Source organism: Oculina patagonica, chromosome 10, assembly GCF_052425735.1.
Source record: "Oculina patagonica isolate OP01 chromosome 10, crgOcupat, whole genome shotgun sequence".
Taxonomy (NCBI): domain Eukaryota; kingdom Metazoa; phylum Cnidaria; class Anthozoa; order Scleractinia; family Oculinidae; genus Oculina; species Oculina patagonica.
The window spans coordinates 3342089-3356053 of record NC_135767.1 but is presented as its reverse complement, the minus strand read 5'-3'; the positions used below and the strand labels follow the sequence as shown (position 1 = coordinate 3356053).

At 39.7% G+C, this 13965-nt stretch overlaps 1 protein-coding gene across 1 annotated transcript; it reads left to right on the top strand.

Annotated features, from left to right (window-relative positions):
* The first annotated feature begins 982 nt into the window (after positions 1-982).
* LOC144627919 (uncharacterized) lies at positions 983-9877 on the top strand. The gene is made up of 4 exons (XM_078485943.1): positions 983-1218; positions 3121-3172; positions 7153-7497; positions 8204-9877. The coding sequence occupies exons 1-4, from the start codon at positions 1192-1194 to the stop codon at positions 9715-9717; spliced, it is 1938 nt and encodes a 645-aa protein (XP_078342069.1). The 5' UTR covers positions 983-1191; the 3' UTR covers positions 9718-9877.
* The last annotated feature ends 4088 nt before the right edge of the window (positions 9878-13965 follow it).

The window sequence follows — 13965 nt, the reverse complement described above, 5'->3', positions numbered from 1 at the left end:
TGGATTTTGTACCATGTAGTTGGTTGATGCAAATGGCCTACTTGCTAAGTTTTTCTAATTTACAGGTGTTTACTGTCTAGGCCATCCCAATAAAATGTTTCGTTTCCCATCGCCCGACCGACCCATTTTTTTTGAAAAGTAAAAAAAAAAAAAAAAAAATTCCAGATTCACTAGTTAAAGAAGCAAGTCCTTCAATTTACAAGCACACGATCTTGTTTTATTAACAACGATTGGTATATGATGCCTTTGTCTTTAATAAACATCGATACTACGTTATTTAAAGACTGTTTAGACATTTGATAAGGAATAACGAACGAAAAGACCACGTTTTCGAGTTGACTTTGTAATCAAGCTTTCTTACTTAGCAGCCCGGCCTTCTCTGGAACCCAAGTGTTTTTTCTTTTTTTTTTTTTTTTGCCCGACCGACCGACCCATCATCACAAAAAACGGGGCGATGGGAAACGAAACATTTTATTGGGATGGCCCTATTGATTTTCAATGATTTCACATTACAGTGCACAATTATTTGCTTAAAATTTATACTAGCTTCTTTTAAAATAATACACAATCGATCTAAAGTAGACTAACTACGGCAGCTAGAGTCTTGTGAATGATTTTAAAATTATTAGAAACTTCAATTTTACAGCTGTGTGCGCATGCATGGCTTTTAACCTTCAAACCAGTACAATCTCTCTCTCTTCAGTACAATCTCTCCAATCTTCTGTTAAGCAGTCTCCCTCCAAATTGCCATTATTCTCGCCAAAACTTCTCACATTTGCGAATAATTCAGGCCAAATGGACAATAAAAGCGTCAAAGAACAAACGAAGCATAGAAACAACAACAAACTTACCTAAAAATGTGCCGATGGCTAGAAATCAACACAAAGCGCGCTTTGCCCGCGTTAAATTTGATCCTCGATCACATGTTCGAAAATGAGTAACCTCGCCTTATTATGAAGGGGTCACTAAGCGAGATGGGAAGGGGTGGGAGATTTCTTCCTCGCCACCCGCGGCAGAAAGGAATTTTCGCTTTCTGTCGCCTTGGCTCGCTTGAAATCCTCATGAAATCTATACATTGTGTTTGAAACTTTGCATATAATCGCTGGCAAGTGGTTTTGTTTTTCTAGTTCAGTGTAATTGTGGAGGAATTGGAGTAAACTTTGTTTGATCAGGAGGGAACTCTATAGCAACATGGCGGACAGTCTGGTCGAAGCTGAGGTATTGTTTAATTTGATTTTTGCATTAATTACGTTATTTTGACGTTATTTGATCAAAGGAGATCGGTCTTTTCCTTGATATACTTCTTTGCTTTTTTGTATTGGAGCAATTTTAAACTTCAGGTAAATAAGTTGTAACTTGGGTTCGATCATGAGCGAAAGGCAACGAGCTCGGGGTCTTCAAAAACATTGCATATCAAATGTACGAAAAGCGAGCCACTTCCGGAATTATTCCGGAGTTTTTTTCCGGGAATATCTGTTTTCGAAACTGGTCAAACTTTATATTGTATAGCACACGCTGGAACTTCCCATTTACTAAAATATGAAATTAAATTACATGTGCTTAGCAAAGTTGATTTATCGGTAGATATAAAGTTTAAAGGAGAACTGAAGTAAAAAATCACGTAACTTTTTTGCTTAATTTGAACAACAATACATCATAAAACAATATTCCATACTTTTTTCCCTCTCAAACGACATTTTTCACGCAGAAAGCTAGGATTTTCTGGCGAGATTTAGCCCAATATTCGGCTATGGTACGGTGGCTCAGAACTCGTGCGTCAGCGGTTCTCGTTGAAGTTTATGACGTAGGTTATGGGGAAGAAGGTAAACATGGCCAAAGGATCGTTTACAATGTAACTTACGTTCAGACGGTGATCTGTTGCTTTTAATAAGCAGAAGATGCATATAAAAAGGAAAGAGAAAACGAACAGGGTGCGGCATGCGGTGTGGGCTTCAAACAAAAAAAAAACACATAAAAATTAGCGCATTTGAAAAGGCTTCTGGATAGGTATACATTTGGATTCTACCTCGTTATCATTCTGTGAGATCACATGAGATTGCAAGCGCATGCACCAATTTGGTGCAGGCTTTGGCTAGATTGCAGAATACCCCGCCTTTAAGCCCGGTTTGCCGGGCTGGAATTTTGTTGCAATTACATGGAGAATTTCAGCCCAGGTTGAACACTTTTAAAACTCAAAACTAATCGGGGCAGCCATTTTCTTTCATTGAAAACCACCACTGCGCATCCGTAAGCTCATTTTCAGCCCGGGCAGAAATTTGAATGCAATTACATGAGGTTTTTCAGCCCGTTTGCCTGGTTTCAAAAACCGGGCTGGAAATTTCAGCCTGGGCTGTAATTTGGCCCGGGATGAAACTTTCTTTATGTAATTGCAAACATGTTTTTAAGAGAATTTGTTTTGGAAGCCAGGCTGAAATCTCAGCCCGGCAAACCGGGCTGAAATTTGCCATGTAATCAGGCCCTAAGGAGGATACTAGCCCAGAGGAGGTACAAAAATCAGCAACAGCTGTAATGTACCAGTCAAATCCAAGAGTGCCCCTCCCTCCTCCCCTGGCAAACCCATGGATCTTTTACCTTTTGAAAAATGTTTGTAAAATTGCTGTCTATGTTGGCAGTTTACACACTCAAATGCCCCACCAGTTAGGGCTTCACAGAGTGTCAAACTCCACACCCTTTTGGGATTTTTAAGATAAAAGTACACGTATGAACTACACTGTACAAAAAAAAAAGCGGATTGTACTTTTGCTCTGTGTAGCTTGAATTTGCTTGAATTGATTTCTGTAACAGTTACAAATTCTGCAAAACTTAAAGTTAAATAAATTTATTATACACTTTTCCAGAGCTGCAAATAACAGTCAGTCATCGGACATTGGCCGACCAAATTTTGCTAATGTCTGACGAAATCCTTAGTGTGGTTGGACATGATGTCCGGACAATTTTTTGATCCTAAATGATTTTACGGCAAGGATGAATAAAAATCTGTCCGACCACAATTTTGTTTTGTCCGACCAAGATGGTGTCTTAGAAGGACATATGTCTTTTAAGTGAAAAAAAATATTTGCAGCCCTGCTTTTCAAAGCTAATGAAATAAAATCATTTTAGGGTGACTGTGCTGCCAGGCCACAAGCTCTTCAAGAAGTCAGCATACCTTCAGGTACTTACATGTATTACTTGCAGTGAAATCTCTGTTACTCACTCAATCTCAAGAGTGTCATTAGTGGTTTAGAATTGAAAACACTGTTATTTATTAGTGTTATTTATTTATTAGTACATATTTCCTTAATTGAAGGCACGTATGGAAAAACGGCGGCTTGAATTTCTGGCTAAATCGAACATTATCAAAACAGCTCCAAATGTTGCATGTGAGTTTGTTTACGTGTGCTATACACTGTCCTGTGTTTCATTTCACTGCTCTTTTGTTAGTTTTTCAGAAATAATGTGTGCAAAAAAAGGCATTTTGCAAGCTTACGTTCTTCCAGTCAGCCAGCAGACTGAGTTTTCCAACGCATCACGTGCGCATCTTTCCTTGTAGGGTTTTCTAAGCGTCTACGGAAGGCGAGAAACCATTTTAAAAGCCTGCCTTGACTTGCTGCCACCATGTTTCCTCATTGATTTGAGTAGAGTAGCACTGGATACTGCATTGTGATTCAAGGTCACATGTTAGAGGCAGAAGATCAGAGTTCGAATCGAGCAAAATGGCGGCTTTGAAAAGAAAACGTAGCTGTTTATAGTTTTAGCACAAGTGCGTTCACTTGGCGGTTGAAGGACATCATTAAGTCTGAAAACCCGTAAGTCTCACAGCATTTCTCGAAGAAATGAGAGATGTTCGACCTTTGTTTTGTACAATAGTGCTTTTTAGCGCTCGGCTATGAAAGTTGTCTGACAAAGGCCGGCGGAGCCAAGTGGAAATAAAGTCTAAAAACACTATGAACAGCGTGAGTTTAGCAGTGTTCTTGGGTGCTGCAGCGACAAAGTTGCCGAGAAGCGAGCTGGTTTTAGACTTTAAAAAATTCTTTAGATGTTTCGCAGGGCACCTTCCCTTGCAAAATTTTTTTCTGTGCCTCATTAAATATTCATCAATCAATCAATCAATCGGTTCGTGTGAGCGAAAACCTCAGAAGCTTTTCTTGTTTTCGCGGGATTTTGTAGATGTGTGATGATGTAAGGAGTGGAGATAGAAGTGAGATCAAGCCAGCGGCACTTAACTGAAAGCAAAACTAGTATAAAGTGAAGACACCAACAAACGTATTCCATCAGTCAGTCTATCACAACAATCAATCTTTATTTCACTTTCACCTAAAATTACAGCTAATGGTAACAGATTAAAATAGTCTTTGCCCGAAACAACAAAAAGCAGCTAACCTCAAGCAGACTGCAGTGAAAGCTAACTGCACGAAAAGCGCGATCTAAATTTTAAGGCTGACTCTGATCCTAAACTTAACTTGAAAGGCTAACGACCTCGCTAACCCCAACCCTTATCCTTGGGGTTAAGCTTTTTCGTTAGGGTTAGGCCCTTAACCCTAAATTTGAAATGAAACCCTAGCGTCAAACCTTAACCCTAACCCTTGGGGTTAGGGTTAAGCTTTTTCGCTAGGGATAAGCTTTTGCGTTAGGGCTAAGGCTGTAGCCTTAACTTGAATCTCTAACCCCAACCGTAGGCCTTGGGGATAGCTTTTGTGTTAGGGCTAGGCCTGTAATCCCAAAACTTTAGCTGGTTTCATTGTTTTGAGGAACAAAGGGTTTCCTTTGTTTATCGTTTGTAAAAGAAAAGACCTAAAAGACGCCGCCAGCAAAAACCTTGTCTTTTGCAAGTGTTATTTTTCGAAAACGAAGGAAAGAGCAGCAAAATGAAACACAGGACAGTGTTTATCACAAGTAAACAAACCTGGATGCGAAATTTGGAGCTGTTTTGATAATGTTCGATTTAGCCAGAAATTCAAGCGGCCGTTTTTCCGTACGGGCCTTCAATTATTGAGCCTCCTTCCACTGTAAAACCCCCTTCTAATAACTTCCCCCCTCCCTGGGTGGGTTGAAAAATAAAAATTTTAATCTCCCTTCCTTCTTAACCTTTTATTATATGGGCAGTAACCCTGAGTCAAGAATTTGGTTGAATTTTTTTTGTGTGTGTCATGTGTGTTGGGATGGTCTTGATAAGGATGGGCTTGATTCCAAATATTCAAGAGAAAAGAGAAGAATCGTTTATTTAAAACTAAAACACTTAGCAGTCAATATCATATGTGACCCGGTCCATCGCCGTCATGCAATATTCTGCTAATATTTTACCGACAAGCAATTTTTAAGGGAACGTATCAACCAAAACTGAAATATACAAAGTGGTGGGTGGTTCAACCCAATAACCTTCCACGAGAGAGATACATATACAGTCAACTCTCGTTATAGCGGACACGCTCGGGGCGTCGTTTAGTGCCCGTTATAGCGAGAGTCCGTAATAGCGGGAGTCATTTCCAGTCAAACCTCTTTCGCCGGGGATCTGGATTTTGTCTGTAATAGCGAGTGTTCGCAATAGCGGGGTGTCCGCAAGGCGAGAGTTGACTGTACAATGTATGGTTATTTCTGGAACAAGGCAAGTCATATCTTTATTTCTGGAGAATGAAACTGTTTTAAGTTGAGCACATAGGAACCAGGCTGTACTGTAGAAAATGGCCTGCTTGTACTATGCTTGTACTACATGTATCTAAGAGAGACAATAAAATCCTTTGTTTTGCACATTCTTTTGAAATGATCATTGTACCTTGTGCCCCTGTGCGCTGTACATGCATGTGATTAGATTTATAGTGTACCCACCCCTACTTTCCAAACTGAACCCTAAAATTATATGTACAGCATGTGGTCTGGAGCATATCTGACTTAAATATGTGCTTCCATAAAAATTATTATACTGCACTGCACATTAAGGTTAAGTTTAGGGTCATACAATAAATATATTGTACATAAAAAATGTAAATGGTAAAAAAAATGTAAATGTTGTTTATAGTGGTCATGCACTTAGCTTCGAGATAGCTAGTTTGCAGGCATGCCACTGAAACAGAGGAAATATATATTGTAAATGAACATAACATGATTAAAAATCCCAACTGGCAGGAGGCAAACCACAATTAGTTGGCTATATACAAAGCGTGACCGAGAGGATTTGAACTCGGGACGACGGAAAACAAATTCAGCTAGTGGCAGAGTGGAGGTACTGAACCCTGGAGCTCCAGGTTACAACACCAACACCCTAAACCACTCGGCCACGCTGCCTCCCTTGGAAGTCCCTTGGAAGTCAAAATTTTGAAGTGTCTTGCTAAGGAACATGTAGCATGCTAACTACATTGTATCAGGCAACTACCCCTGCAACAGTGATTAATTTTGAATTACAAGCAAGTTATTTGCTTTCACTGTAATTTGAATTTAGTCTCAGTTAGTTTTATTCTACTGTCTTTATTTCAAAAAATGCAACCCTCATTTCATCTTGCATTTTAAGTAATGTTCACATCAGGGCTTAAAATAATGATTCATAAAACACTTGTCTGTAAATTTTTCCAACTTGTACTATAAGAAATGACTGGAGACCTGGTAGAAGAATTTGTATGTTGATATCAGGGCTTTAAGGGTTAATACATCATCAAATTTTCCCTTAACTAGTACTTTAAGAAATGTATGGAGACCAGTAAGGAGAATTTGTATGTTGACATCAGGGCTTAAAGGGGGGGGGGGGGGGAGTTAATACATCATCAAATTTTCCCAACTAGTACTATAAGAAATGTATGGAGACCAGTAAGGAGAATTTGTATGTTGACATCAGGGCTTAACCAAGGTTAATACATTTGGCATCACATTCTCCCACTTACTTGATGAAAGTACTATAAGAAATGGATGGAGACCAGTAAGGAGAAGTTTGTATGTTTACATTGGGGCTTAAAGGGGTTGATACATCATCAAATTCTCCCAACTAGTACTATAAGAAATGCATGGAGACCAGTATGGAGAATTTGCGCTAATTGTTGACCTTCTGGGGCTTAAAGGGTTAATACAACATCAATTTCTCCCAACTAGTACTGTATAAGAAATGTATAGATACCTGTAAGGAGAATACAATGTATCTATTTAAACTTTGATTTTCTTTTACTTTAGATGATGATCAAGATGTGCACTACTGTGGCAGATGTAAACTGTCATTTACTGATCTATCTGAATACATCAAACACAAAGCAAACAGGCTCTGCCCTAACAAGAGCTCCCTCACTGATGTAGTTGAGAAGTTACCAATTGATGTTAACCAATGGCAGAAAAAATCTGAGAGAAAGAGCGGTGATGGTACAGATGACACATTAACAGACGCAACCCAGAAGACTCAAGAAAATGCAGAGACCAACAAGGAAGGTCCTTCTGCCAAGAGGGTAGAGGTGCAATTCCTGGACCCATTGGTAGCAGGCGAGGGTGTGCCATCCACTGTGAGGGATGAACATGCAAAACCTGGTGGGTGCTCAAGCTAAAGCAAAAAGACAGTCAGCAAATTAAACTCAAATCCTTCCCCCCCTCCTCCCTGCTCGAGAAAAACACCCCGCCCCTAGCTTTGTGAAGGCCCTGTGAGATACTAAGAGATGGTTACTTACATTGTATGGGTGAGTTTCACTCATTGTAATTTGTCTGCATACTTGAGATGATTATTTGTCATAATTATTTATTTTTGAAATTCCACATGACACCCTGTCCAATGCCTACTATATAAGCTCTTTTAAGCCCCCCTCTCTAATAACTCTAAAAAAAACTGACTTTTGAAGGGTAACATAATTACTGGTGTCCTCTGGAAGCTCTTTTTTTAAAAAAAAAAAAAAGAAATAAGCTCCCTCCCTCCCAGCTTGTTAGATTGTGGCAATTTCTGGACAAGGAAACAAGACAATTTTACACTTTTAAAGTTTTTCATTACAAAGTCCACTTTATTCCACTGATATCTACCCTAACTGATTAATGGTTTGAAGTAAGCTCCCCTTTCTTTTAAGCCCCTCCTCGAAAGGTCTTCAACTCCCCCCTCCCCATTCTCTCTGGGGGGGGGGTGGGGGTGGGGCTTAACAGAGCCTTAACAGTATACATGTATAACTCATGCAGCCAGGAAGTAACTGTCTTATGGATGTTTTGCTTGCTTTTCCCCCATTTTATATTTAAAAAATCTCTTTTGTCACAGATAAGCCCTCAAAAAGGCACAAGAGGAAAAACTCCCATCCAAAGACCACAAGGAAGCGTAAATCTTCCTCATCCACTCAAGCTGCAAATCAGGAGAAGGCGAAAGAACCACGCAGTAAGAAACCTTCCACTTCAACCGACGACTCTATCACTGTTCACATCCCAGAATCACAGCTAGTCCATCTGACTTCTGGTTCTGCAGCTAACCCAGCCTCCTCCCCCCAGGGAAGTGGTGTGCGCAAACAGGGTGCGACTAGCGTGTTTGTGCCAATTTACCTCAACCCTCCCTCCAAAGTGTATAAATGTCAGCGCTGCCCTGCGGTTTTCAGCGAGCTAAGGGAGAAAGAAGAGCACTACAAGATGCACAAAAAGGAATTCAAGTGTTCGCTGTGTAGCAAAAGCTTTTTCACTGCAAGCGGTTTCGAGCAGCATAAGGCAAATGAGAGCCATTTGCACACCTGTGATGAGTGTGGCAAGGTTTTCACCAGCAACATGCAGCTCAAAAAGCACAAGACCACGCACTCCACGGACCGGCCTTTTGCGTGTGACCAGTGCGAGAAATCATTCTGCACTTCAGCAAACCTTCGCTCACACAAAAGAACAGTGCATGCGACAGAGAAGAAACACAAGTGTCCGGAATGCGGAAAAGCATTCGCCCGCAAAGATAAAATGAAGAGGCACTCCCTCATCCACTACCCTGACACAAGACCAACTTTCACCTGCCCATTCCGAAGTCACACTGGATGCATGAAGACGTTCTACCGAGAAGACAAGCTCAAGCGGCATTTGTTCACTCACTCCAAAGATAAGCCTTTTAAGTGTGAACAGTGCAACAAGGGCTATGCACGCCGGGATAACTTGAACGACCACATGCGGATTCACAGTGGTAATTACAGCCACATGTGTCAGCTCTGTGATAAAGGCTTCCTTGGACCACACAAGCTGAAGAAACACATGAGGTCTGCTCACCAGGAATCGTTTTCTTCAGATGCAGCAGTGAGTCCCACAGATAATCATCCTCCCACCATGGTCCCCTTAAATTCCAATGCTGCCCCTGGCACCTCCGTGGCTGAACGTGTCGCACCTGCAGCAAACAGTACAGCTGCGAAGCCTTCCCAGGATGACAGCCCTGTGCCCTCTTCACCTGAGTTAGCTTCGGATGGAGGAGATGAAGAAGCGTTTGATGTTTCAGGATCTGAGAGCGATGATGAGATGGCTTCGGAAGGGGAGCTAACTGTCAACGAAGAGAAATCCGAATTGACACCGAAAACACCAGAGCCAGTCCCACTGGCAGCCCCGCCTCGAGTCCCTGCTTCAACCTCAGCCACCCCTAATCCTCCACCCCTAACATCAGCTTCTCACGGTCCGATGCCACGTGTGCGCCCTGTTCCAAGGGTCAGTGCAGCCCCTCAGCCGTTTATTCCTCCACCTTTGCCACCTGGCCTGCACGCCACAGCAGAGCTTATGGCATTTACTCAGGAACTGTTCAATGTTGTTGGAAGATTTCAATCTTAACTAAGATGGTTGAATAAGGTTTAAAAAGAGCTGTTAACTTTGTCAGGAATAGGCTTCAAGTAGAGCTCCTGGCTATGAACATTTATGTTATTGTTTTTGTTGATGGTATAACAAAATGTTGTCTGAAGCCACAAAGATGTATTTTGAGGTGGGCCTGAAGGGGTAATAATGGAACTAGGGATGTGCCTGTTTTGTCAGTGGGAAAATGGAATTTAGGTCACGGGACTGGAAATTGCAAACAGAAACTGAGATTGGGAATGGGGCAAACAAAAAAATAAAAACAGGCTGGGGAATGGGATTTGGCCAAATGTGGTCTGGGAAATGGGAGTTACCCCCCACCCCTTCCTCTTCAGGACCCTCTTGTGAGATTGGGGTCTGTTGGGTGGGGAGAAAGGCTTCATCAAAGAAGGCATTTTCCTAAACCTATACTTTACACTGTCTCTATTTTTCCCAAAAAGAGAGCGGAGCAAAGCGATAGGTTCTTTTTCCGTATGGTCGGTATTGAGGGGTAGACGCCCCCAGATCTATAATGGTTTGCTATGCAACAACATTGGGGGTGGGGGGGGGGTGGATATCATAAAACAACTATGATATCAGCTGACACAGGACTGCTAGCACTTTCAGTCCCAAGATAGAAGTGGTATTAATTTAGATGATAAATTCCATGAATAGAAATTTTGAAATGGTTTCGTAATATTCATAATATCAATATTAAGTATTTCTAATAATTAGAAAATGTTTGAATGCTCTACACTTAATTCTAGACAAACAGAAATGGATATAATTAGAGACATGAGTATGGAAAACATGGTTCTTTTATTAGTAGAAACGATTTCGAACATTTGAATAATGATGGTTGTTGTTAAAACTCACCTCTACAAGTAGATTTATTCTACAAGTAACCTTAAGCAGGTGGTATTTCGGCTTCAAAAATACTTGCGCCTGCGTTTTTTTGTTTGATTTGTTGCTAAGCAACATGACGTATGTAGTGACGTCGTAGCTTACGTCACGACCTTTGAGAGTGTAAGTACTCGTGCAATTTTCTGATTAATAAGAATCAGAAAATTTTGGGGCACTTCTTTAGTTCAGATCTCATGGCCAATGAAATAAAGAGACGGGTACTGACAGTGGCGGTGCTAAAACATAGTTGCAGCACTCGCCTTCACTGCAAACTAAAATGGCCCTTGGGGTGTGGAAAGGGACGGTGCAAAAAAAAAAAAAAAATGGCGAAACAAGTTGGACGGAACCTTTCCTTCTGTAACTACACATTTTATAGTAGCCTACGCTGCAGACGAAACTGAAACCCAGGTTAAGTGGAAAATACTCCAACTTTGATGCCAATTTTAAAACGTGTTTTTACCTCATTTTACGTTAAGAAACGCGGAGGTTTATTTTTATACGATGAAATATCAATGTAAAGAATTTTTGCGCTGTGTTATACACTGCGTCAAGGTTATAAGGGTCTTATTAGAGTTTGTGAGGGATGAGTAAATGGTTGAATTCTTATCATTTTTATGTGTTTTAACACACTACTACCATCAACTCAGAGGTTTTACCAGTTAGGGTGTCATTAGTAGAAGGTCCCTTAAACTGTTGAAAATCGTTTGAAGTAATGAAAATGGATGGGGAAAAAGTGGTTTTGAATGAAATGGGTATGGTGAAGCTATATTAAAAATTTTAAGATTAAAAAATTGAAACGTTTTAATCTGTAGATGCACACCAAATGGCAAAATATACACCGCATAACCCAACGTGCTCGTGTGGGGGTTCGTCTATTTTCTATTTGGTGGTATGAATCAAATTTTCCCTTCATCCTGCTAAAAATTGTGGTTGCACACCCCCCAAACCCCCCCCCCACTCTAGTCGAATGACTGTCAAGTAATAGAGACAATTACTAAAGCTGTAAATAGTACATCCGATCGGTCAAACCCAACAACCTATATACATGTAGTTCCAAAGTTCAAAATACTGTAGTGATTACTTTTATTATTATCATACATTTCGTTTAATGTTGTGAGAAATTGAATTTACATCAAGATAGTATAATTAGCCTGCGAGCAAGCTCGCCTTTGAGTCGTAGTTCACTGGCCATGGTTGATGATTTTCTATATTCTCATGACCTGTCCACTTGACACTGTATTGATATTATAAGGAGGAATTAGGTGTGGATCACTTGGTAGTTAGGTGGTTAAACAAACCCAATGTTATTGGTTGCATGGTTCGAATTCTATAATGATAAGAAGAAACAAATAGTGGTATTGTAAAAAAAAAGAAAAATAAGAAAGGAGGTGGCTATTTTCGGCGCGCGTTTGCAAAGGGGTTTAAAAGAATGAAATTTACTGCAGACGTGAGTAATAAAATAACACTACAAAATATATAAAAAATGTACAATACAGTTTTGTAAATTGTCTTGTTCCGCTTCGACTGATTCTCATTTTACGGGAATTATTTTTATCTAGATACCGTAATACCTGACGATAAATACGGGAATTGTCGGGATCTTAGAAACCCGGTAGAGAGTACCAGTATTCTTGGCCTTGTGTTGGGGGAAAATTTATAAGGTAATATGAAATAGTGACAAAAAAAAATTGTTTTCACGTGAAAAGTGCAGATAGTGTGAATCGTAAAACTCGGTAAATAATTGATCTTAAAAATCGGTAGAGAGTACCTGTACTGATATGAACTGGTGACCAAAACAACCATCAATTCTCCTCATAGAGGCGTGGAAGAGAGGAAAATTGAGGTTCCGAAAACATCAAATGGGAGCTGACTGTTGTTTTCAGGTGTAACATTTGCTAGATAGCTGTGAGTCGTTGTCGGTCGTAAAAGCAAATGACTTTGCATAATCGTGGCGAAAATCTTGGTTTTCTTTTATACCGTGAACTGTGTTTTGTGGTCATTGTAACTAATGTACTTTAATGTAAAACCGGTAACAATTCTGACTGTTGTGTGTTCCCGTGAAACGTGATCTGGTGCCCCTTATGTCACGGGGATTTCGCAGATTTTTGTTCTAAACTGTTATGAAATTAGTGATAGGCAACTTGACCCAAAAAACGTTATCTTGAACGTCTGAAGGAAGATATAACCTTAACTTTGAGAATAGAAATTAAGCTACGGCTATAAATATCGATTTTTTGGAGACGCGCGGAAACAACTTGAAAAAGTAAGCCTTACTTTTTCAAGTTCCAATCCATTTCCATCCGAGCCATCCGCAGCCAAAGATGCTCGTTAACAGTTTCAGTGCTCTAAAAGAGCAATTTCTAATAAAAATTGACATATTATTTTTAGGTTTCCTGCGACACAAATATAAATTTTGGCTTTCAAATATCTGATAAAATTCGTGACATAGTCCCTTGAATCAACAGCAGGAAAGTGGTATCCTGTTTACGGTCGCCCGCCCCTCCCGGATTTTTCTTGAGTAGAGTCGGCGGTTGTACACTGTCTAGAAATTGGACGTTCATGGCTATTCACAATTATTGCTTGATTTATTTAAACAATTTAAAATCAACATCAAACTAAAACGTTGAAAATGTCTAATCTGTTAAAGGAAACGACATATTTCTTACAGACAATATTATCACCCACTTGCGTGCCAATCTGTTAACTCTGAAGAACTGGACAAATTTGCCTTTTTGAAAATTATTGGTTTTAACGCGGCGAGCTTAACTTGAGAAGAACAAATATTGAAATACTTAATTACAACCAATTGATCACATTAAATATTTGAATTGGATAGGTCTGGGGTATTTCCACAAACTGTACAAAGTTAGATCTATAAAATACGCATCCGGCGTTTTATTGTGGTTCGGCTACTTTGTTTTTTCAGGGAACAATAAAAATAATTATAAGGGAAGTATAAACTCTTGAATTAAGGAAACGAACTCAGAAGAGTTCTAAACAAATTAATCGGAATTACAGCTCCACCCCTAACTTTAACTCGTGCCGTTTAGTACACTCTTCTCCTAAGAATATATTTTATAAAAATATCGAGGTTGAAATTTGATGTGTATTTGTGTGTGTTGAAAATTTATAAATATGTTATATGCTTTTAACTAAACCGTATTAAGTTCTTCCTTTCTCTTGAGTTGCAAAACTATTAAAAAAAAAACAACTAAAGCAGCACTAGCCTTTTGCTTGATGCAATTTCTGCAAGAAAGTATACACCAAACTCTTGTTTTTGATACCCCAATACATACTAAAATGGAAATGTCCTACACTTTATTCTAAGAAAATTCACAAGAATATTGT

Excerpts from the sequence above, each read along its gene's own strand:
- LOC144627919 (XM_078485943.1), top strand. The coding sequence starts at position 1,192 with ATGGCGGACAGTCTGGTCGAAGCTGAG. Across the intron at positions 1,219-3,120 it reads ACAGTCTGGTCGAAGCTGAG|GGTGACTGTGCTGCCAGGCC; the intron begins GTATTGTTTAAT and ends AAATCATTTTAG. Across the intron at positions 3,173-7,152 it reads AGAAGTCAGCATACCTTCAG|ATGATGATCAAGATGTGCAC; the intron begins GTACTTACATGT and ends CTTTTACTTTAG.